Source organism: Myxocyprinus asiaticus, chromosome 17, assembly GCF_019703515.2.
Source record: "Myxocyprinus asiaticus isolate MX2 ecotype Aquarium Trade chromosome 17, UBuf_Myxa_2, whole genome shotgun sequence".
NCBI classification, from domain to species: Eukaryota; Metazoa; Chordata; class Actinopteri; order Cypriniformes; family Catostomidae; genus Myxocyprinus; species Myxocyprinus asiaticus.
Window position 1 is genome coordinate 40,597,501 of NC_059360.1, and position 25,299 is coordinate 40,622,799.

General features: G+C 37.1%; 2 protein-coding genes across 2 annotated transcripts in view; one reads left to right on the forward strand and one right to left on the reverse strand.

Moving 5' to 3' along the window:
- Nucleotides 1-4,867, forward strand: part of LOC127455309 (JNK1/MAPK8-associated membrane protein-like) — a 6,014-nt gene extending 1,147 nt beyond the window's left edge. Inside the window, exons 4-7 of the mRNA XM_051723093.1 lie at nucleotides 67-273; nucleotides 392-573; nucleotides 4,172-4,248; nucleotides 4,381-4,867. Coding sequence (XP_051579053.1) covers nucleotides 67-273; nucleotides 392-573; nucleotides 4,172-4,248; nucleotides 4,381-4,599 — 685 coding nt within the window. The 3' untranslated portion in view covers nucleotides 4,600-4,867. The remainder of the gene's footprint in view (nucleotides 1-66; nucleotides 274-391; nucleotides 574-4,171; nucleotides 4,249-4,380) is intronic.
- A 503-nt stretch (nucleotides 4,868-5,370) lies between these two features.
- Nucleotides 5,371-25,299, reverse strand: ccdc175 (coiled-coil domain containing 175). Its single transcript, XM_051723100.1, has 19 exons — nucleotides 25,153-25,299; nucleotides 24,871-24,956; nucleotides 18,826-18,937; nucleotides 18,540-18,675; nucleotides 18,165-18,393; nucleotides 17,957-18,079; nucleotides 17,070-17,179; nucleotides 16,885-16,966; nucleotides 15,391-15,527; nucleotides 15,177-15,287; nucleotides 15,020-15,091; nucleotides 10,767-10,902; nucleotides 10,561-10,689; nucleotides 10,191-10,329; nucleotides 9,366-9,445; nucleotides 9,114-9,266; nucleotides 8,900-9,002; nucleotides 8,700-8,743; nucleotides 5,371-5,850 (listed from the first exon to the last, which is right to left on the reverse strand). The coding sequence occupies exons 1-19, from the start codon at nucleotides 25,217-25,219 to the stop codon at nucleotides 5,665-5,667; spliced, it is 2,235 nt and encodes a 744-aa protein (XP_051579060.1). The 5' UTR covers nucleotides 25,220-25,299; the 3' UTR covers nucleotides 5,371-5,664.

The following is a 25,299-nucleotide window of genomic DNA, read 5'->3' on the forward strand; positions in this document are numbered from 1 at the left end:
GATGCTGTTTATGTACAGTTTAGGACACTTACAATGTGATGTTGATTCTATTAATGTAATCTGCAGTTCCAGTGCACTCTTCCAGCATATCACTGCCCTGTTTGAATGCACGGCTGCTGCTGTAGTGACTCTGCTGCTCAGCGATCCTGTTGGCCTGCTATCCATTCGCTCCTGTAAGGTTAAGATGCTTTCTGATTGGTACACCATGCTGTACAACCCCAGCCCTGACTATGTGACCACACTGCACTGCACGCAGGAGGCCGTGTTCCCTCTGTGAGTGCTCTTATCACAATCTTTCATATGAGTTTTATTTGATTTGAGACACCAATTATGTCTGTAAGGTTTCCATATGGTTCATGTACTATGCCCTGTGTTTTGTGTTGTTTTCTAGGTACACCATTGTGTTGATCTACTACGCCTTCTGTCTGGTCTTTATGATGATGCTGCGGCCTCTGCTGGTTAAAAAGATTGCGTGTGGTTTAGGCAAGACAGATCGTTTCAAAAGCATCTACGCAGCGCTCTATTTCTTCCCTATTCTGACTGTCCTCCAGGCTGTTGGGGGAGGTCTTCTATGTGAGTGCAACAGTTTTCATAGAAGAACCCGGAATATTTACATTGATCAGTTTTACTGTACATTTTCATTAGTACGTGGCTATGTTCGGAATAGAATATTAACATATGACTCTCACTATTACTGCAGCATATTACAGAGCCCTTTTGTGGACAGAGAGGGAATTTGTTTTCTGAAATTGTTTTGCATTCCCTCGCAATAAATTAACCATTGTCTCACTATAGTAACCATTCTTGAACTATGTTATTTGTAGTAAAACCTATGCAGGGTTCCCACACGTCCTGGAAAACCTGGAATTTTGCAAATGCAGTTTTCCAGTCATGGAAATGTCCTGGAAAATAATTATTTGTCCTGGAAAATATTTTAGAATAATAAAACGGTGTGACAGTGTTGCTAGCAAGGTTTTCGTTACATGTACAAAAACATGATAACAATCGGGACTCAGAATAGGAGTCAAATACACAAATTCATATCTTTTTGTCACTGCCACCGGCTGTGCATTGTGAAACAACGCCAACGGTTAAGGGCGCTTACATCCTCAAGATTGATTACAGATGCGGCCAATCGTGTGCTTGGCAATCGCGATCCGAGGCAGATCGATTGATTGGTTACAGCTGCGGCTAATCGTGTGCTTGGCTACAGCAGCGCGTGCACAGTGAGAAGCGGCACTCGTGAAACTTGTCATTCTTAAACAAACTGAATGACCCGGAATATGTACCGACAGACTGAATGAGACAACGAATGTTGTTCGTTTACTTCAGCATCCAACTTCACACCAGTGTCTTTCATACATGTTTTTGCTTCACAAATGATGTCTTTGAGAGTACAAAGCTACAATAAATCTTTTAAAACTGTCCAAATTTATGAAGAGATATTGAATGCCTCATCATTTATTTAAATTGATTATTACCCTATCCTTTCCGAGTATCCAGAGACCCCAGTTACTGAACTACTGTAATTACATTCACAAAAAAAAAAAAAAACCCTGCTAAGGCCTCAACATAAGTCCTCTTTTTACTTTCTGCAATCAAAGAAATTGCAGTTTTTTTCTCTACCAAATACGTTTTCATTGTTTATTGTGCACATCTCCCACTTTCTTGTGTGGCAAGCTCGTAAATTCGCCCCTCCGTGACGCTTTCTACAATGCTCATCATGTGGAGGGCAAAGCGCGCTTGACGCTGGCATTGAGCGGAGCGTTGATGCCTTGACTCAACTCATGTGAAATTTGCTTTACAATGACGAAAGGACATTATTGAAACTCAGTATTATTATTATTAGGCTATTATTGTTGTCTTTTCCGATAAGTCATGCTCGGCAATTTAAAAACTGTAGGGAAATGATACAGCACATCTGCTTTTTTCTTATAATGCTTAAACATTCTACTGAAGTCAGTAGATTTGACATGGAAATTTTAATAATGGAGAAGGTAAGGACATAATTGACACTCATTATTAGACTATTATTGTTGTCTTTTTGGATGAAAAGTCATGCTCTGCATTTTACAAACTGAAGGAAAACTATAGATCTGATTTGTTCTTATAATGCTTAAATACTTTAAAGTCTCTTGGCAGATTTCAGAAGTGAACATCTCAGAATGATTCAGTGACTAACTTGAAGCACATAAGACACTGTTTGTCATCATCTAGTGGCTTCTCCAGAAGTGATCACTAAACTAGTCAATTAATTAAACTGAACAAATTTGTGAAACAGAAGTAAGCCACAACAAAGTCCCCTTTATTTTTGAAGCTAATTCTGCACAGTTGTGCAGGTAATTTTCTATACTTGAAAATAGCTTAAGTTGGTGCTTTAAGCTTATTCTTAAAAAAAACAAAAAAAACAAACAAACAAAAAAACCCCCCGTAAAATATGTTTGTGAATCAGTCTCACCTTTTTCGCCCCTCATGAGTTTGCATCCCTGTGAGTTATAAACTTTAGACAACGATGACAGTTGGACCACTGATTTAAAAAAAAAATTATTCACACTGGGTTGGTTGTGTGGTGATTCGGCCTTAATACCTACTATAATTAATTTTAAATAATTCAATGATTGGAGTCAGCTTATACCACGGTTACAACATCTAGTATGTGGAAACACTAAATCTAGTCATAAAAATGCCATTAGCAATAAAACGCAGAATGTCATGGAATATGACATATTTGGATGAAAATGAATGTTTGAATGTACAGTTAATCAAATTAAAATTGTGATATGTGATAAACTAAAAAAGTCTCTGATTTAATTGAATAAATAACCTGAACCGGCCGCTCATACAATGAAAACATCTCATCATGATCATAACGTGCGCTCCAGTGTGTGTGATATGACAGTGAGCAGAGCACTCTGAAGTGCACAGCTTATATAGACTATGGAATTATTTAATTAAATCACAACTTCACAGGGATTAATAATCACACTGGGCCATGGAGCATACTGCTTATCTGGAGGTGAGAAACTACTGTCAAAAAAACACAAACGCCAAAAATAAAAGCTCGATTTAAATGGATGCATGTGTTTTGCTTAAATATTACACTTGTTGGGAGCATAAAATGTCCTGGAAATGTCCTGAAAAATTGTGCCTTGAAAAGAGTGGGAACCCTGCTCTGGTTATACTACAAATACCATAGTTCAGCTATGGTTACTGTAGTAAAAACCATGGATACCCTAAATTAACCATGTTTTTTTTTTAGTAAAACCATATCAAAATATTAACCAAAGTTACTACAAGCATTGTTACTACAATAGTACTATTGTAAAACCATGGTAACTATAAGGATTCTACAATATAACTGTAATAAAACCATGGTAACTTGTATCCAGTCCATGGTTTCTGCCAAAAAAACATGGTTATTACAACATTACTATAATAAATCCATGGTTTTTGTAAAAAAAATAAAAAGTATTGCGAGGGAACCCTGAAAATATTGCAAGGAAATGCAAAACTGATTGCTGGGGAACCCTGAAAATATTGCCTAGGGAATGCAAAACTTATTGCGAGGCAATGCGAAAATATTTTGAGGCAATGCGAAACTTATTTTGAGGGAATGCAAAACGTAATGTAAGGGAATGCGAAACTTATTGCATGGAACACAACTTATTGGGAGGGCACACAATTTATTATATGGGAATTGAAAACTTATTGCGAGGAAATGGATAAGTTATTGCGAGAGAATGCAAACTATTGCGAGGGAAAGCAAAACTTGTCGCGTGGAACGTGAAACTGATTGTGAGGGAACAGAAAACTGATTGTGAGGAAATGCAAAACTATTTCAGAGAATAAATTATCTCCCTGTCCTTTAAGGGGCTGTATAAAAATGAATTCTGTGCACAGTGATTTCTGTTTGAAACTTTTATTGTGGATTAATGCTTAATGTTTCAAACATTTTAAATAACAGTAGGCAGCACACAGTGTATACTGCACAGTTTTTAGTAAGCAGTAAGCTAGTATTCCACTCTAAACATAGCCTGTGTGTTCCTTGGGAATTGAACCCATGAATTTGGGGTTGCTAGTGCCATGCTATACCAGATGAGCTTCAAGTGTTCAAATACAGGATTTGTCCCTGAAGTTAATGTTAATATTTGTGTATTTCTTGTTTTATCAGATTATGCATTCCCTTTTATAATTTTGGTCTTATCTTTGGTCACCTTGGCCGTTTACATGTCCGCTTCGGAGATACAGGTAAATATGTCCTTCGCCATTTGTTGGTTTTTTGTGCACGCTCACAATAATCATTCATTTCAACACCTTATCTATGTCATATTGAAATAAAAAGAAATGCATTAAGTATTTTTGCCATATGTTCTCCGACAGTCTTTCAAAAACCTCGTCGCTAAGAAGAAAAGGCTTGTGGTTCTCTTCAGCCATTGGCTTCTGCATGCCTATGGTATCATCTCCATTTCCCGACTGGATAAACTGGAGCAAGATTTGCCTCTGTTGGCTCTTGTGCCCGGACCTGCCTTATTCTACTTACTGACAGCAAGGTTCACAGAGCCAAACAGAATTCTATCTGAGGGTGGAAATGGACACTGATGTCATATCCTATTTAGGAGGCTGACCTCTACAATGTTACAAAATGTTCCATCTTCACGGGAACTTGCACGAAAGTTCGGCATCCAATGACAGCGCATAGACTTGTAATTTAATAAGACCTTTGGCACGGACACCAAGAGCCATAAATGAAACATTTTGTCATTGCTCACAAAATATTATGTAGCCATGAAATTTGTGTTGTGTATGCTGCTCTTACATTATGAATAAGGATGCTTTATTGTTCTTAAAATAAAACAAACTACAGAGACATATGGTGGCATAGAGAACCTTTGTGAAGAATGTTCTTTTTTTTGTGTGTTTTCTTTGGAACTTCAAATCCTGCTTTCCAAACATGTTCCACAATAGTGCTTCACATGCACTTGCTCATAATTTTGGAAAATAGTCAATGTTTCTGTAAATTTTGGTAACTGAAAGATAAATATTTTTGGTTCAGATTTTGGTACTTTGTGAGATCTGTTTTCATGAATAGATAAAAATGTACAACGTGACGGGATGATTTGTTTGTGTTACATGAAACAGCTGGTCTGTGAATTTCCAGAGAGCCCTGAAGTTACTTTATTCAAAAGATGTAAAACTTTTCTGTGCCATAAATGTAATTGTATTTCCTTTTTCCATGTGCAGTTTACCAATGTTAGCTTAACACTATAAAATGCATATTGTGTGACAAATATCGTATTTGCATGTGGCGTTATATGAACATATACGTTTTGCTGCTGAAGAAGTACTGTAAATCTGCCTACACATTGTATTGTTAGAATGATTCTATATAGTTTTTAAGTTTCTCAAGACTCTGGTCTTTGCAACTTGACAAGATTTTTTGTTTGTTTTTACATATATTTAAATGGATAAATTCTACAAATACATGTGAAATATATCAAAGTTAATTGAGATGTTTTTAACAGAACATTTTATGTGATCTCTTATGAAATCTAAGACCATAAGATCTATAAAAATTAATGTTTGTCAACCGTGTTTGACTTGTTAAAGTATTGTGACAGCTTTTTGCATTGTTGTGATAAGATTTTTTTTATATACTCTTCCACATTAATTTATTGTGGGACTGTTAATTTCCAGTCTTTTGTAGTTTGGATTCTCTAACATGGACCGTATGCCCACTAGCTCATTCTCCAGCCTGTTATTGATGTCACTGATGTGATGTTTCCTTTTCTGAATCTTGACCACAAATTTGCCTATGGTCTCCACAAACTTTTGGTCTCTATCTGCAGATTCCTAATAAGAGAGAGAATCCTTATTAGTTCATTTACTGTATTTATTAAAGTAAAATCCAAATCAGATGTGTGAATCTTGTTTCAAAACTTAATATACAAAAAAGACAATTTCAATTGCCACATCAGAAAACACAAAAAGTTGGTACATTCCAGGTTCAAGAGATTACGGTTTATTACCACAGAAAATAAATTGACCCGTCCCTCAGTTTGTAAAAAAAAAAAAAAAAAAAAGAAAAAGTAATGCACTTACTATGGAAGACATAAAAGCAGAAATATGCTGCTCATATTATTGGTGAAGAACTTCTAATAATCCTGCACAAATGTGTGTGTAATTTGAACTGAACTCAGCAAAAAAAGAAACGTCCTCACTTTCAACTGCTTTTATTTTCAGCAAACTTAACGTGTAAATATTTGTATGAACATAAAAAGATTCAACAACTGAACAAGTTTCACAGACGTGACTAACAGAAATGGAATAATGTGTCCCTGAACAAAGCAGGGGTCAAAAGTAACAGTCAGTCTCTGGTGTGGCCACCAGCTGCATTAAGTACTGCAGTGCATCTCCTTCTCATGGACTGCACCAGATTTGCCAGTTCTTGCTGTGAGATGTTACCCCACTCTTCAAGGCACTTGCAAGTTCCCGGACATTTCTGGGGGGAATGGACCTAGCCCTCACCCTCCAATCCAACAGGTCCCAGACGTGCTCAATGGGATTGAGATCCGGGCTCTTCGCTGGCCATGGCAGAACACTGACATTCCTGTCTCGCAGGAAATCACGCTCAGAATGAGCAGTATGGCTGGTGGCATTGTCATGCCGGAGGGTCATTTCAGGATGAGGGAGGAGGATGTCTTCCCTGTAACACACAGTGTTGAGATTGCCTGCAATGACAACAAGCTCAGTCTGATGATGCTGTGACACACCGCCCCAGACCATGACGGACCCTCCACCTCCAAATCGATCCCGCTCCAGAGTACAGGCCTCGGTGTAACGCTCATTCCTTCGACGATAAACACAAGTCCGACCATCACCTCTGGTGAGACAAAACCGTGACTCATCAGTGAATAGCACTTTTTGCCAGTCCTATCTGGTCCAACGAAGGTGGGTTTGTGCCCATAGGCGATGTTGTTGCCGGTGATGTCTGGTAAGGACCTGCCTTACAACAGGCCTACAAGCCCTCAGTCCAGCCTCTCTCAGCCTATTGCAGACAGTCTAATTTTATAATTAATTATAATAATAATAACTATTTATAATTTTATTTATCACACATATACAGTGAAATTCTTCTTTTTTTTTTTTTTCACATATCCCAGCTAAGCTGGGGTCAGAGTGCAGGGTCAGCCATGATACAGCACCCCTGGAGCAGATGGGGTCAAGGGCCTTGCTTAAGGGCCCAACAGTGGCATCTCGGTGGTGCTGGGGCTTGAACCCCCAACCTTCTGATCAGAAACCCAGAGCCTTAACTGCTGAGCCACCACTGTCTGAGCACTGATGGAGGGATTGTTGCCATCCTGTACCTGTCCCGCAGGTGTGATATTCGGATGTACCGATCCTGTGCAGGTGTTGTTACACATGGTCTGCCACTGTGAGGATGATCAGCTGTCCTTCCTGTCTCCCTGTAGCGCTGTCTTAGGCATCTCAAAGTATGGATATTGCAATTTATTGCCCTGGCCACATCTGCAGTCCTCATGCCTCCATGCAGCATGCTCAAGGCACGTTCACGCAGATGAACAGGGACCCTGGGCATCTTTCTTTTGGTGTTTTTCAGAGTCAGTAGAAAGGTCTCTTTAGAGTCCTAAGTTTTTATAACTGTGACCTTAATTGCCTACCATCTGTAAACCGTTCCACAGGTGCATGTTCATTAATTGTTTATGGTTCATTGAACAAGCATGGAAAACATTGTTTAAACCCTTTACAATAAAGATCTGTAAAGTTATTTGGATTTTTACAAAATTATCTTTAAAATACAGTGTCCTGAAAAAGGGACGTTTCTTTTTTTGCTGAGTTTATAAAGTTGTCAAAGAAATGTTCTGGGTTCATTACAAGTAAGGCTCAATCAACAGCATTTGTGGCATAATGTTGGTTACCGCAGAACAATTATTTACATGAACATATTTTCAAAATCTTTGTCGAAATCTTAATTTAAAAAAACAAAAACAAACAAACCAAAAAATGCTGTTACAGTGAAGCACTTGGGGCCATTCCATGAATGTTAAAACACAGTGTTTCAAAACATATCATGTTAATATGATTTTAGTGTGATAAAATCAATTGCAGGGTTTACTGGTGTTACGTTGTCATGGCAAGGAAGATGTAATATTAGACATTACTACATTGATAAGTTTAATAAGCATTTTTATCACACTTAAATCATGTTAACATGTATAATGTTTACATCTTGTGGCTATACTTTTGAAACAATTTTTATTTTAACATTTATGGACTGGCCCCATTGACTTTCATTGTAAGTGCCTTACTGTAACCATGATTTTTTTTTATTTTTTTTTAAATAAATAAATCTAAAATATTTTTGTTGTAATCAACATTATGCCAGAAATGCCGATTTGAACCCGGAACATTCCTTAAATCATACTTTGGTGGTGAGACAATACAACTCATATTTTTTGGAGTTTGTTTTTATCTTGAGAAATATTCATTTTATTTTTTTATTTTTTATTTTTTTATTCTGAGTGGAATGATCTAAAACAATAGAAGAGATATTTTGTGACCATTTTTGTTTGTTTTCATGGACAAAGTCACATGTGGTAATCAGAAGGGCAAAGATTAACTTGTACTGAAATGGCAAGATTCCTTTAACTGCATTGTATCATGCCATTTATTCTTGCTCGTACCTCAGTAAGCACCATATCTGTAGCAAAAACGTCCATCAGACTCTCTGGAAGGAAAAGAGACATTTATCAGGAAATAGCAGAGTGTATCTAAGAGCAATCAAGGACATCCATCCAGAGTTCAGAACTGACAAGCATGCTGGATCATCACACTGTAAGAGTAGCTTACTGTAAAGTGTCAAAGTGATTGACAACACACTCACTAAAAAGGGACTGCACTGCCTCTTTCATCCACTCGGCCTCTTGAGTATACTTCTCCTTTTGTTTGTTTGCATTAGATATGTCTTCCTTCATTTGCTCAATGCACTGCAAGTACAGAAAGCATTATTAAAGAAATCTCTAGTGACATGTACAAACAAGGATAAGTGTCTGTGCTGTTGATTAATGGAATGTTTGACAAAATATGAGCTTATTTACCAGATGCAGACGACTGTTTTCCATATTAACTTGTTCCAGCATGACCCCGTTCTCATAGATGTTTTTTTCAATGGCACTTATCTCTGCGGCGTGAACAGTTAACATCTCCATATGCTTTGCCCTTAAGGTCTCCAACTCTCTCTTTAAGTCTTCCTACATGACAGAAATGGGACAAATTAAAATCCATAAAGTAAATACAACGAATAGTACACAAATAGGAAATACTGTATGAAAAACTGAGTAAATGTTAACCTTTGGTCCTAGGAGAGCTGCAGTCTGCTTTGTGACTTCCTGAATTGAGAGCTTAAAATATTTTTTTTGGCTTTTCAACTCTGGTAAAGGAAAAAAAAAAAAGATTTAATAATTAAATATGGTTACATCTACAGTAGAAGTTGGGTCATTAACGTGACATTTGTACAATATCTGAATGTTTTTTTTTTTTAACAAATAAATTCCATACTACAAAGTATACCATACTAACTTATTTCTCATTTAAAAACTGAATTAATTTGTTTATTTACACAACTGACAAATATCTGATTAAGACTACATCCACACTAATCCATTTTCATTTGAAAACATTTGATGACTTAACGTCATCCTTTTCGAAAGTATGCAGTTATGGAGAACGTTTTCGAAAACTCTCATTTTCCAATGTGTTCCAATGTGGACAAGGCATAAACCTTGCAAAATTAATGCGTTTTCAAATAAAAACGTATTAGTGTGGATACGTTTTATTTTTTAAGTTCATTTTCAAGATGCAGGAAGGTATTGAAAAAGCAAAAATGCTTAAAAACATTTTTGATGTTTTTGAAACATTGATGGTCATAACAGATTATGAGAAAAATAAATATCAGAACACTACTGAAATTTCAAAAGGACCCTTTTACAATCATAATGTTTTTATGAAATTTTATGAAAATGTTTAAACAGACATTTTCCATCGTCACTGCAGAATGACCCAATTTACTTTGGAAAAATTTCATGGAGAAACTGCCATTTGAAACAATATAGATGGCTTCACAATATAGATGGCTTCACGAGCTACATGAGGAGAATCGAAATTTAGCCAGGTACCTGTTGTTTGCTCCTGTAAAGTCTGATGTCTGAGATGATCAATATCAAACTGACACTCAACCTTCTCTAAAACTGACTCCTGGACCTTGAGATCCTGCTCTTTCTCTTGGCAAGCTTGGGTGATTGATTCTGCATCCCTCTTTTGAAAACAAAAGAAGTACATTTTATTTAGGTAGCCAATACATACAAGTATAGCCAAACTACATCCAGCTTTAATGACATTTGATTTAGCGGTAACAGGTTACAATAAGGTTGAATTTGTTAACATTAGTTAACAACATTAGTTCACATGAACTAACAATTTACAATACTTTTACATCACTTGTTAATTTTGGTTAATGTTAATCTCAACATATAGACTCTCTTGTACTGTAAGCTGTTGAATTTCTGCCTGGTAGTTCATTTCCATTTGTATTCTTTCTTTGTCAGCTTTGGCCAGCTCCTCTGTGAGGCCCTCTATCACTGAACTCAATAACACATGATCTTGGAGTTTCTTCTCCTACAAAAACAACAACACGCCTTAGATACAATGATATCTCTGTATAGCATAACTCATGTGAAGTGATTCTGTCAGACCTCCCCAAGCAGTTCTTTATATCTCTTCTTTGTTAGTTTGATGGCTGCGTTGAGCTCGCTTAAATGCTCTTCATGTTTCTCTTTAAGAGTCTTGAGAGACTGACAAATTTTCTCTTTCTCAGCCTCAGATACTGACCTGTGTATAAAATGTTTATGAGGTAAAGATTGACCATGTTAACAGAAGATATTCATGGGTGAATCTGACAAAAACACATCCAGGTCACATTTCGCATGAAATCAAAAGAATAAAATAAGAAATTGCATTATGCATTACGAAGCACAATTAAACACATAATGTTTTAGTAATTCTGATTAATCTCAATGGTGATTCGTATAAGATTCTTATTAATCTAATGTACTAATTAGACTGTATTACAGTAAAACAAATACTACCACGTATAAACAAATACTAATCACTCATTATTGTATTGCGAAAAATGTATTACATACTGATATATATATATATATATATATATATATATATATATATATATATATATATTTTTTTTTTTTTTTTTTTTTTTAGATATGAGCAATCAAACATATTGGCCCCGTTTTTTGTTTTTTTGACCACCCGGTATGTATGTATGTATGTATGTGTATATATATATATATATATATATATATATATATATATATATATATATATATATACACACTATATTGCCAAAAGTATTCACTCACCCATCCAAATAATTGAATTCAGGTGTTCCAATCACTTCCATGGCCACAGGTGTATAAAATGAAGCACCTAGGCATGCAGACTGCTTCTACAAACATTTGTGAAAGAATTGGCCGCTCTCAGGAGCTCAGTGAATTCCAGCGTGGTACTGTGATAGGATGCCACCTGTGCAACAAGTCCAGTCGTGAAATTTCCTCGCTACTAAATATTCCACAGTCAACTGTCAGTGGAATTATAACAAAGTGGAAGCGATTGGGAATGACAGCAACTCAGCCACGAAGTGGTAGGCCATGTAAAATGACAGAGCGGGGTCAGCGGATGCTGAGGCGCATAGTGCGCAGAGGTCGCCAACTTTCTGCAGAGTCAATCGCTACAGACCTCCAAAGTTCATGTGGCCTTCAGATTAGCTCAAGAACAGTGCGTAGAGAGCTTCATGGAATGGGTTTCCATGGCCGAGCAGCTGCTTCCAAGCCATACATCACAAAGTGCAACGCAAAGCGTCGGATGCAGTGGTGTAAAGCACACCGCCACTGGACTCTAGAGCAGTGGAGACACGTTCTCTGGAGTGACGAATCACGCTTCTCCATCTGGCAATCTGATGGACGAGTCTGGGTTTGGCGGTTGCCAGGAGAACGGTACTTGTCTGACTGCATTGTGCCAGCTGTGAAGTTTGGTGGAGGGGGGATTATGGTGTGGGGTTGTTTTTCAGGAGCTGGGCTTGGCCCCTTAGTTCCAGTGAAAGGAACTCTGAATGCTTCAGCATACCAAGAGATTTTGGACAATTCCATGCTCCCAACTTTGTGGGAACAGTTTGGGGATGGCCCCTTCCTGTTCCAACATGACTGCGCACCAGTGCACAAAGCAAGGTCCATAAAGACATGGATGAGCGAGTTTGGTGTGGAAGAACTTGACTGGCCTGCACAGAGTCCTGACCTCAACCCGATAGAGCACCTTTGGGATGAATTAAAGTGAAGACTGCAAGCCAGGCCTTCTCGTCCAACATCAGTGTCTGACCTCACATATGCGCTTCTGGAAGAATGGTCAAAAATTCCCATAAACACACTCCTAAACCTTGTGGAAAGCCTTCCCAGAAGATTTGAAGCTGTTATAGCTGCAAAGGGTGGGCCGACGTCATATTAAACCCTATGGATTAAGAATGGGATGTCACTTAAGTTCATATGCGTCTAAAGGCAGATGAGCGAATACTTTTGGCAATATAGTGTATATATACACACAGTGGCATGCAAAAGTTTGGGCACCCCTGACCAAAATTTCTGTTGCTGTGAATAAAGTGAGTAGAAGATGAATTGATCTCCAAAAGGCATAAAGTTTAAGACGAAACATTCTTTTCATTATTTTAAGCAAGATAAGTGTATTATTTTTGTTTTGCACGATTTTAGAGTGAAAAAAAAGGAAAGGAGCACCATGCAAAAGTTTGGGCACCCCAAGAGATTTTAGCTCTCAGATAACTTTTACCAAGATCTCAGACCTTAATTAGCTTGTTAGGGCTATGCCTTGTTCACAGTCATTGTTTGGAAAGGCCAGGTGATGCAAATTTCAAAGCTTTACAAATACTCTGACTCCTCAAACCTTGTCCCAACAATCAGCAGACATGGGCTCCTCTAAGCAGCTGCCTAGCACTCTGAAAATTAAAATAATTGATGCCCACAAAGCAGGAGAAGGCTATAAGAAGATAGCAAAGCGTTTTCAGGTAGCTGTTTCCTCAGTTCGTAATGTAATTAAGAAATTACAGGTTATAGTTAACAGGAATGGTGGAGGTCAAGTTGAGGTCTGTAAGACCAAGAAAACTTTCAGAGAGAACTTCTCGTAGGATTGCTAGAAAGGCAAATCAAACACCTGTTTGACTGCAATAGACCTTAAGGAAGATTTAGCAGACTCTGGAGTAGTGGTGCACTGTTCTACTGTGCAGCGACACCTGCACAAATATGACCTTCATGGAAGACTCATGAGAAGAAAACCTTTCCTGCGTCCTCGCCACAAAATTCAGCGTCAGAAGTTTGCAAATGAACATCTAAACAAGCCTGATGCATTCTGGAAACAAGTCCTGTGGACTGATGAAGTTAAAATCTAACTTTTTGGCCACAATGGGCAAAGGTATGCTTGGAGAAAAAAGGGTGCACAATTTCATGAAAAGAACATCTCTCCAACTGATAAGCACAGGGGTGGATCGATCATGCTTTGGGCTTGTGTTGCAGCTAGCGGTATGGGGAACATTTCACTGGTAGAAGGAAGAATGGATTAAATTAAAGCAAATTCTGGAAGCAAACATCACACCATCTGTAAAAAAGCTGAAGATGAAAAGAGGATTGCTTCTACAACAGGATAATGATCCTAAACACACCTCAAAATCCACAATGGATGACATTAAGAGGCGCAAGCTGAAGGTTTTGCCATGGCCCTCACAGTCCCCTGACCTAAACATCGAAAATCTGTGGATAGACCTCAAAAGAGCAGTGCATGCAAGACGGCCCAAGAATTACAGAACTAGAAGCCTTTTGCAAGGAAGAATGGGCGAAAGTCCCCCAAACTTGAATTGAAAGACTCTTAGCTGGCCACGAAAAGCGTTTACAAGCTGTGATACTTGCCAAAGCAGGTGTTAATAAATACTGACCATGCAGGGTGCCCAAACTTTTGCTTCGGGCCCTTTTCATTTTTTGTTTTTTTGAAATTGTAAAATATGGGAATAAAGTAAAATTGCTTAAAATATTAAAGAAATGTGTCATCTTTAACTTTATGCCTTTTGGAAATCAAGCCATCTTTTGCTCGCTTAGCTATTCAAAGAAACAGAAATTTTGATCAGGGGTGCCCAAACTTTTGCATGCCTCTGTATATATATATATATATATATACCGGGTGGTCCAAAAAAACAAAACAGGGCCAATACATTTGATATCTTAAAGCATAAAGTCATTTGCATGATTTTTGGCGTACTGTACTTCAACAATCTTTTATAAACAACATAATTATGTCATTGTGACATCATCGCGAGAAACACCTTGCTACAAATAAATAGATAACTAAATAGTTTGCCCCCCCCCCCCAAAAAAAAAACAGGCCACATGGCGAAAGAGAAGCACCTTAGTTTGCTGTCACTGAAAAATTAACTAAATTATTTACTTATTTATGTAAGTGATATTTATATATATCTCTTTATTACATCATCATTGTATATTTTATATATATATATATATATATATATATATATATATATATATAAAATTGTATTGCTAAAAATTCATTATGTGCATATATATATATATTTATATACAATGATGATGTAATAAAGATATATATATATATATGTTAAGATAATGAGAGTTGGGGAGTCTGTGCATAATCACAAAAATAATATCACATTGCAAAAAATTCTAATGGACCTAATAAAATAATCCTTTTTCTGTAAGCAAAATACAATGTTTTTTGGGGGGTGAAATATGACCTGGACATGTCCTTGACTGGCTTTGTGAGATTTACCACCTTCATATGCATATTTTAAAAGGAAGACAAAACTAAATATTTGAATACAAATAAATAAAATGGTTAAACACACCTGCTTATGTTCTCTTTGGCTAACTGACCTTCCAGTTCCTCCAGGTTTTTTTTAAACAAATCTGCACTGATTCTGTGAGAATGCACAACCGCACAAATAAAGACATGAAATTTCCTTGCTGTAAGATTAAACCATAAAACAGAAGACAGGATCGTACATGTTAGCATCATGAAGCTGTCTCATCTCTTCTTTCATATTTTTGATTTCAATTTTACATTTGGCAGTGGACATAATGTGTTCCTCATGTCTCTGTTTAGATTCTTCTAACCTAAAAAAAAAATTAAAAAAATATTAATAATCATTTGAAGTACTGTATGTATTTTCTATTGTCATTTGGCAAAGAAGGAAGAGTACCAAAAAGACAAATCTACCGTTTGGTCAGACTGCGTTGTTTGGCAATCGCATCATCTTCCTCTTTCCTCTGAGTGCTGAATGTGTCTGACAGATTAGCTATGGACTCTGACAGAGCACTTTTAATTTTTTGTTCCTCCTTCATCTTGTTTTCAATCTGAGGATAAATCAAGGCTCCTAATAGTATTAGAAATCTGTCTCAGAACTAGGTTAAATTTAGCTCTGCTCTATAGAGAATCGTTTGGATGGGTGAATGTCACAAAGAAACAGATAAGTCATATATCAACCCAAAATCAAAAGTAAAAACAAAAATAAATGTTACTTATTTTTAGGTTTATTTAAGCCTACTAATATACACTTACTGAGCACTTTTTTAGGAACACTGCTGTTGTAGCCCATCCACCTCAAGGTTTGACGTGTTGTGCATTCTGAGATGCTATTCTGCTCACTACAACTGTACAGAGTAATATCCGAGTTACCATAGACTTTCTGTTAGCTCGAACCAGTCTGACCATTCTCCATTGACCTCTCTCATCAACAAGGCATTTCTGTCTGAAGAACTGCCACTCACTGGATGTTTTTTGTTTTTGGCACCATTCTGAGTAAACTCTGGAGACTGTTGTGTGTGAAAATCCCAGGAGGTCAGCAGTTACAGAAATCCTCAAACCAGCCTGTTTGGCACCAACAATCATGCCACGGTCGAAATCACTGAGATCACATTTTTGTTTCAAGTGAACATTAAGTGAAGCTCCTGACCCATATCTGCATGATTTTATGCATTGCACTGCTGCCACACGATTGGCTGATTAGATAATCGCATGAATAAGTAAGTGTACAGGTGTTCCTAATAAAGTCAGTGAGTGTATTATTGCATTGTTTTACATTGTTTTTATGACAATAATTGTTTCTCGAGTGCTGATTTGTATTGGAATTATTGTGTGTATTTATATTTATATTTGCACAATAAACAATGCAAAATACTTTCTTTACTCAAAATACTATTTGTTATTTTTTTTCATTAGACTTTGGGAAAAAATATAAATGAAACAGACAGACAGACTTTGTCCGCGAGTGTAAATTCTCTTGCAAGACAGCAGCAGCAGCATTCTGAGTTTACAATACAGAGGACACAATAGACAACATGCCATTTAATATACAATACAATATCAACAAGGTGAAGAGGGGAAGTCTGACTTGGTGTTCCTTTGCTGAGCTCACATATACAGACTAGACAGACACCTATTGACTGGGTGAACTATATACCATCTAAGAGCAGTCCAGCACTCAGCTGTATTACAGGTCATCTATGCACATTGTGCCTTTGAAGGAAAGCATTTTAAAAGCTCAGTGTGATGGCTGCTCAGCGGGACCTGTCAGAGGCAATTCATGCTTCAGATCTGACATCTAAAGACAGAGATTTGAAATTTAGATCCCTTCTAAAAATAGTGTATTAAACATGGAGCAGCCAGTCATTTTGTGTCATGAGTTTCACAAAGATGTCTAAATCTACATACCTCTGTGATTTGCTCCTGAAGGGCCTGGACTTTCTGTTCGAATGCTTCTGCCAATTCGAGCAGTCCTTTCTCATGAAACACCCTATTGATTTATACATTTTAAAAATGATTTGTTGACCATAGATGAAGAAACAAACAAACTGCAATTCTTTATGTAAGCAAATGGCTGAGTTTAATGGGTTTACTTTTGCCGATCAAGTTCCTCTATCTCACTGATCTTCTCATGGATACATTCTTTACACTTAATTTTTGATGCAGTCAGTCTGGCAATACTTTTCTCCAGTTGTGAGATATGCTGAAACACCAGATGGCTACATTATAAGTTATGTTGGCAACTTATAAAGGAATATTCTGGGTTCAATACAAGTTAAGCTTAATCGATAATATTTGTGGCATAATGTTGTTTACCACAAAAATTTATTTAGACTCGTCCCTCCTTTTCTTAATAAAAATAAAAAATCTGGTTTACAGTGAGGCACTTCAATGGAAGTGAATGGGGCCAGTCTGTAAACGAGAAAATATTCCCTATTTCAAAAGTATAGCCACAAGAAATTAAGAATATGAGTGTTAACATGATTTTAGTGTGATAAAATCACTTACTAACCTTTACTGTGCAAAGTTATAGCCAATTTTACAACTCTGCCATGACGATGTAATGTCAACAAACCCTAAAACCTTAAAATGAATTTAAAAATGACTATTTAAACAACTTTACAGCTCAAATTATACATGGTTTTTAACAGAAGAATTAATGTAAGTGCTTTTATAAAATTATAAGCTTCACATTTCTGCCTTTAAATCCTCCAAAAATTGGCCCCATTCACTTCTGTTGTAAGTGCCTCACCGTAACCATTTTTAGAGTCAAAATTTTTTGTCAATTTTTTTCATTTTTGTGATAATCAACATTATGCCACAAATGCTGTCAATTGAACTTAACTTGTATTGAACATGGAATATTCCTTTAATGTAATATTTCATATTATTTTTGCTCTTTTTCAATATTTCATATTAATTTTGCTCTTTTGTTAAGGTTAGTGTATTTCAACATTGTAAAATGTGCGCAAATGCTTACAGTATTACACTGTGTGATTGTCTCCTCCTTGTCTTGGAGTTCTGATGTAATGAGTTTAAGCTCCTTGTGTTTTTCTGCATTGGTTTTTCTTTGTTCTTTAATCTCAAGAACAATTTTCTCTATCTGCGGAGGGAATAATATGAAATTAACCACAGTTCTCTCTCTTTTTTTTGAGTGAAAATTTGCAAAAAAAATATGCTCAGACTACCTCCTTTTCCAAAGAGTGTTTGCTATCAGCAAATGTTTTACTCTTCTGTATCATGTCTTCTTTAAGGTCATTCCGTGCTGTTTGCACCTGGAGAATTTGGTCCTTTAATGACTTGATCTCCTTCTTTTTGTCTGATAGCAGAATCTGCTTACTGGCTTTATCTGACAGCAGCTGGTTCAGCTCATCAATGGCATCTTTATAGTTTCCTTTGACATTGTCTTTATCTTGACTGCAATATAAAGTTAACAGGCAACACCACGAGTTTTACATGCATTTTACCATTGATTGAGAGTTATTAATTGGTATTGTGAAGCTAAAACCTGTTCAAACAGGCAGTACACTACATTTTCCATTAACTCATGTTTGAAGACTCACAAAAAAACTGTATTTTCTTGTTCAAGGAGTTGCTGCCTCTGCTCCACGGACTCTATGTCATGTAATATAGTTTTCAGCTCAGACTGAAGTCGATTCATCTCTGCAGCATTGCGTTTTCTCGCAGCAGTAATGCAAGCTTAAAAAACGAAAACAAACAATGTTACTTGAGCAGTTTCCCATTTACCTACACCATTTTCCAGGTGAGTTGCTGCCAGAGATAAAAGTGAATTTAGTACTGTATTTCATGGATACAACAGATTTCAAATGGGTTTGTAGATAAACTCACCTGATATTTCAGTCCTGATATCATCCTCTAGGTTCATTATTCGTTGTCGAAGCTTGCTTGTCTCAATAGTTTCCACCTCAAGTTTCTCACGTGCAGTTTTTCTAGATGATTCCTAAAACATATGAATTATGATTAATAATAAGTAGGGTACCACAGGGCTAAAGGCACACCTTAAAGGGATAGTTCACCCAAAAAAGTGAAAATTCAGTCACTTTTTACTCACCCCTGTGTTGTTATAACCCTATATGACTTTCTTTCTTTTTAGTAACACAAAGGGAAAAATTGTGAAAAAATATTGTGCACAGTGATGTCATACAATGGCACTTCATAGTGACCACCTCTTCGAGCTTCAAAAGGACACAAAAGTATAATTCAGAAGTTTAATAAATTATTCCATGAGACTCATGATTTTTATGAAAGCATACAATAAGGTTTGGTGAGAAACAAACCAAAATCTAATGTATTATTTGGTGAAAATGTTCACTGACTGTTGATCTCCTGTGCACATTCATGATAGGGCACGAGACCAAAAGTTCACGAAGCCCCCTTGCAACATTGGGGCGTTCAAGTGAAAACTTGTTTTGTTTATCTAAAAACAGGACCTCCACAGCGATAACAACAACAGAACACAACACAGCTGCACACCAAACAGAGAATAGAACTTACTAAACATGTCTGAAAAGTTTGTAGTCAAAGAATTTATGCATTTCTATGCCCAGCCTGATTTTTAGGGGCCAAGCACCGAAGGTGCTGTGGCATCTATTGTTTTCATCAGTATTATTATTATTATTATTAGGGGCCAAGCACCAAAGGTGCTATGGCACCTATTGAATCCGTTAGTATTATTAGGTGCCAAGCCTCAAAGAGGCTGTAGCCCCTGTTGTATCCGTTAGTATTATTAGGGGCCATGCACCGAAGGTGGATAGCCCTTATTGTATCTGTTAGTATTAATATTATTATTCCTCCCCAATGGGAGTCTATGGTAGCCCATAGGACTGTTCGTAGGAAAATTATTAAATTTGGCACACTGATAGAGGTGGTCATGAATAGCCCCATAGCAAATTTGGGACCTCTAGGACAAAATCCATAGCGCCACCACCAGTTATAAATGCACTTTTCTTTTGCGCATATCTTTTGAACAGTTTGTCCTAGAAACAAAATTCTTATTTTTGTCTGATTACTCTCCTCTCAATGTTTTAAATGAACATTATAACTCAGCCTGTTACAGTAGCTGCCATATTGGATAATGATGTTTACAGATTTAAAAGTTTCACATCCTTTAAACTTTGTCCGATTTGTCCAAACAATGGCTCAAAATAATCTCCAGACCGATCCGCACAGAAATGATAGTAAAGAATTTAGATTTTCGCCTTTGTTTAAAAGTTATGGCAGCGCAAAATTAACAAGGTCGATGTAAAACTGGATGTGAGGCTGTATCTTGGCAAGTGCCACCACCATGTCAAAAATTACATTTTCTTTTGTGCGTATCTTTTGAACTGCTTGTCCTATAGACACAGTTCTAGTTTTGTCTGATTACTATCCTCTTGATGATTCCATTGGACATTACAGTGGCTGCTATCTTGGATTATGTCATTCATAATTTTTTCTGCTCCTACAAACTTTGCCTGATTTGCACACAAAATGGCTCAAAATAATCTCCAGACCGAGCCGCACATTATGAATTATACAGAAGTTTGAAAATTTACTTTATTGAAAAGTTATACAAACAAATAGTTAACAAGGTGGCTGTAAAATTGGATTTGAGGCTATATCTCAGCAACGCTGTGTCCTATCGAAACAAAACTTGGTATGTCTCATGAGGACGATGGTCTAAGGGCACATGCAGAGTTTTGCGACAGCGCCACCTATGGATCAAGAAATGTGAAGAATAGCTTTTTTTGCCTGTAACTTTTGAACCGTATGTCCTAAAACCATGGGTGTCTGTGCATTCCTTAGGTCATGCGGATTTCAACGATACCAGTTTTTCCCATATCGGCCATACTGCCTCTCCACTATATTGACATTTATTAAAAAATTATATATCTTTTAAATACACTGTCGGATTTCAAAAAAATTGGTATGCATCATCGACATAATGTCCTGATGATACTTGAACAATTTGGAGTCAGCACCACCTACAGTTGTGCTCAAACGTTTGCATACCCTGGCAGAAATTGTGACATTTTGGCATTGATTTTGAAAATATGACTGATCATGCAAAAAACTATCTTTTATTTAAGGATAGTGATCATATGAAGCCATTTATTATCACATAGTTGTTTGGCTCCTTTTTAAATAATAATGATAACAGAAATCACCCAAATGGCCCTGATCAAAAGTTTACATACCCTTGAATGTTTGGCCTTGTTACAGACACACAAGGTAACACACACAGGTTTAAATGGCAATTAAAGTTTAATTTCCCACACCTGTGGCTTTTTAAATTGCAATTAGTGCCTGTGTATAAATAGTCAATGAGTTTGTTAGCTCTCACGTGGATGCACTGAGCAGGCTAGATACTGAGCCATGGGGAGCAGAAAAGAACTGCCAAAAGACCTGCGTAACAAGGTAATGGAATATTATAAAGATGGAAAAGGATTTAAAAAGATATCCAAAGCCTTGAAAATGCCAGTCAGTACTGTTCAATCACTTATTAAGAAGTGGAAAATTCGGGGATCTCTTGATACCAAGCCAAGGTCAGGTAGACCAAGAAAGATTTCAGCCACAACTGCCAAAAGAATTGTTCGGGATACAAAGTAAAACCCACAGGTAACTTCAGGAGAAATACAGGCTGCTCTGGAAAAAGACGGTGTGGTTGTTTCAAGGAGCACAATACGACGATACTTGAACAAAAATGAGCTGCATGGTCGAGTTGCCAGAAAGAAACCTTTACTGCGCCAATGCTACAAAAAAGCCCGGTTACATTATGCTCGACAACACCTTGACACACCTCTCAGCTTCTGGCATACTGTAATTTGGAGTGACGAGACCAAAATAGAGCTTTATTGTCACAACCATAAGTGCTATGTTTGAAGAGGGGTCAACAAGGCCTATAGTGAAAAGAATACCATCCCCACTGTGAAGTATGGTGGTGGCTCACTGATGTTTTGGGGGTGTGTGAGCTCTAAAGGCACAGGGAATCTTGTGAAAATTGCTGGCAAGATGAATGCAGCATGTTATCAGAAAATACTGGCAGACAATTTGCATTCTTCTGTATGAAAGCTGCGCATGGGACGCTCTTGGACTTTCCAGCACGACAATGACCCTAAGCACAAGGCCAAGTTGACCCTCCAGTGGTTACAGCTGAAAAAGGTGAAGGTTCTGTAGTGGCCATCACAGTCTTCTGACCTTAATATCATCGAGCCACTCTGGGGAGATCTCAAACGTGTGGTTCATGCAAGATGACCAAAGACTTTGCATGACCTGGAAGCATTTTGCCAAGACGAATGGGCAGCTATTCCACCTGCAAGAATTTGGGGCCTCATAGAAAACTATTACAAAAGACTACACGCTGTCATTGATGCTAAAGGGGGCAATACACAGTATTAAGAACTAAGGGTATGCAGACTTTTGAACAGGGGTCATTTCATTTTTTTCATTGTTGCCATGATTTGTTTTATGATTATGCCATTCTGTTATAACCTACAGTTGAATATGAATCCCATAAGAAATAAAAGAAATGTGTTTTGCCTGCTCACTCATGTTTTCTTTAAAAATGGTACATATATTACCAATTCTCCGAGGGTATGCAAACTTTTGAGCACAACTGTATAGTTCAAAAGATAACCCACATTTGTGTGCAGGTTGTCGGTTTGAGACCAGTTTGGTGCAACTGGCATGACTGGTTTGTTCTTTCTTTCTGTTGTGTTTGATATCAGACATACTGTATCAGCACACCACCATTTTAAATATTTTTTTTATTCAAAACCTTTTGATTCTCAGCTTGGTCTCTTTAACACCTGTGAAACTTTTCTGTTTCTCTAACTTTTTTGGTGACTTGTGAAGTAGTGTGGGGTTGCTTTGTATGTAATATTCATGCAATGTGTTGTGCTTACTATGGTGTAATGCTTGCCATATTGGAGATTTTGAATTCTGTTTACTGAATGTTTGCTGGGCTTTTCCCCATCAAATGTTTATTTTCCCCTTTGTTGAAAAGTTACATGAAAATTATGGTAACAGCTGTACTCGGCTGTTAATCCTCTAAGTACTATATGTCCCTTTGTTCACTGGCAACTCTGTGTAGTGTAGTGGATAGCACAATGAACTTTAAAACAGAAAGTTGTGGATTCAAATCTGTCCTGAAGCGATGTGATCTTTGGGTTGTGTTTAGTGTTGTGCAGTGGTTGCCATGCTGGTGCTTGGCCCTGTAATGGCTGTTTGCAGCTAGGTTTTTGAAAGTTTTTGGTTCACAGTGGACGGATACCCACGCAATGCCGAAAACAGAAAACAAGCAATCGATAAAATTGACCTGTAACCGGTCCTGCTTCACCCGCTCTGAATGGAATTCGAACCGGCATCTCCAACGTCAGCAGGAATGGGTGGTGGGCATGCTAACGAGGAGGCTAAAGGCTACATCCCCTAGCATCAGTCGCTAATGCGCCTCTTGAGGCCAGGGGAGTGAGGTTTACACACCGCACAGCTACCTACCAGCTGGCTACCATTACTTACCGTCACTCGGCACTGCTGGTTAAGACAAAAACTCTATTTAACATAAAAAAGATACCTTTTATCGCATGTCGTTTGCCATCAGGTTAGGACACAGTGTGACTGTGGCTGCCTTTAGCCTCCTCTATGTTTCTGTTTGATTTCCGAGAACTCGGTTCACAACAATAAGGCTGGGCATAAAAATGCATCAATTCTTCAACAACAAACTCTTCAGACATGTTTAGTAAGTTCTGTTCTCTGTTTTGTGTGCAGCTGTGTTGTGTTTTGTTGTCACTATTGCTGTGGCAGACCTGTTTTTAGATAAACATACAAGTTATCGCTTGAACGCCCCAATGCCGCAAGGGGGCTGCGTGAACTGTTGCTCTCGTGCCCTATCATGAACGCACACAGGAGATCAACGGTCAGTGAACATTTTCACTAAATAACACATTAGATTTTGGTTTGTTTCTCACCAAACCTCATCGTATGCTTTCATAACAATCATGAGTCTCATGGAATAATTTATTAAACTTCTGAATTATACTTTCGTGTCCTTTTGAAGCTTGAAGAGGTGGTCACTATAAACTGCCATTGTATGACATTACTGAGAACAAATGTTTTTCACAATTTCTCTCTTTATGTTATGAAAAATAAAGAAAGTAATATAGGGTTATAACAACACAGGGGTGAGTAAACAATAATGACTGAATTTTCATTTATGTGTGAACTAATCCCTTACGGAAAATATGCTTTTTGTCTGGTCACAAAGTGTATCAAGATTGAAAAAATTGATGGAGCAACACAATTTGTGTCAAAAGAAATACTAACAGAAGGTTGTTTTGATTTAAATTCATAAACAAAAAAGAAAAAGAAAAGAAAAGGTGTCAAGGGAGCATTTTACCCCACACTTACATGTTAATATAAGGACAATAGTTATAGCGAAAAATTTGTCAATTTAGCCAAATACATGTGAGACAGCAAGATGTTTTTTTTTAGTAACAAATTAAGACTACTGAACTACTTCAGAAAAGGATGAAACATTTTCAGTTAATTTCAGTCACATTTGTCATTTCATAACATCTAAAGTATTCTATAAACAAATTAATCTCCTTTGTGAGCTAATTTTTTATTTATTTATTTTTTTTTATAACAAATCTATTTGCCCCACTTACGAAAAACTACATATTTTATAGGGGCCTTTTTAGCCCCTGCAACAGGGGGGCTTTTTACCCCAAATATTATCTTACTTATTGGAAAAATCAACGAATACATTGGACCACAATTTTGTTTTGCAACTTACAGTGGTACAGCACTGCATACACATGCATTAGTTTTAGGTAGTGAGTGATCACTTAAAAGATATACATAAATATACATAAAACATATTTAAATAATAAATACCAGCTCTTTAATGGCTTCAGCTATTTCTCTCAGGTGGAGACTTGCTTCTTGACTAAATGAAACACCTTCTTCTCTCAGTCGTTTATCTGTAAGGTGTCAACGAATTATGTTATTGCAAAGATAAATCAGAAGATAATTTAATTTAAAAACATGACATGCCTAAACACTGAAAACACTGTATTTGAACTTTTGAAGTGATATAGGTTCTTTGTCACTATATTAACTGATACGACTTCGAAATAAAAACTTTTTTTTTCTTTTCTGTTAAAGAAAGTTTCTTACCTAATTCGCTTAAATTCTTTAAGGCGATTCTTACAGCAGGGACATCTGGCACCAAACATGCCGCCATATTAATAAACTGGAAACGAAAGCTAAAACCTAACAAGCGAAAGTCTTAACTAAACTAGTCAAGTTCAAAACCTGCAGCAG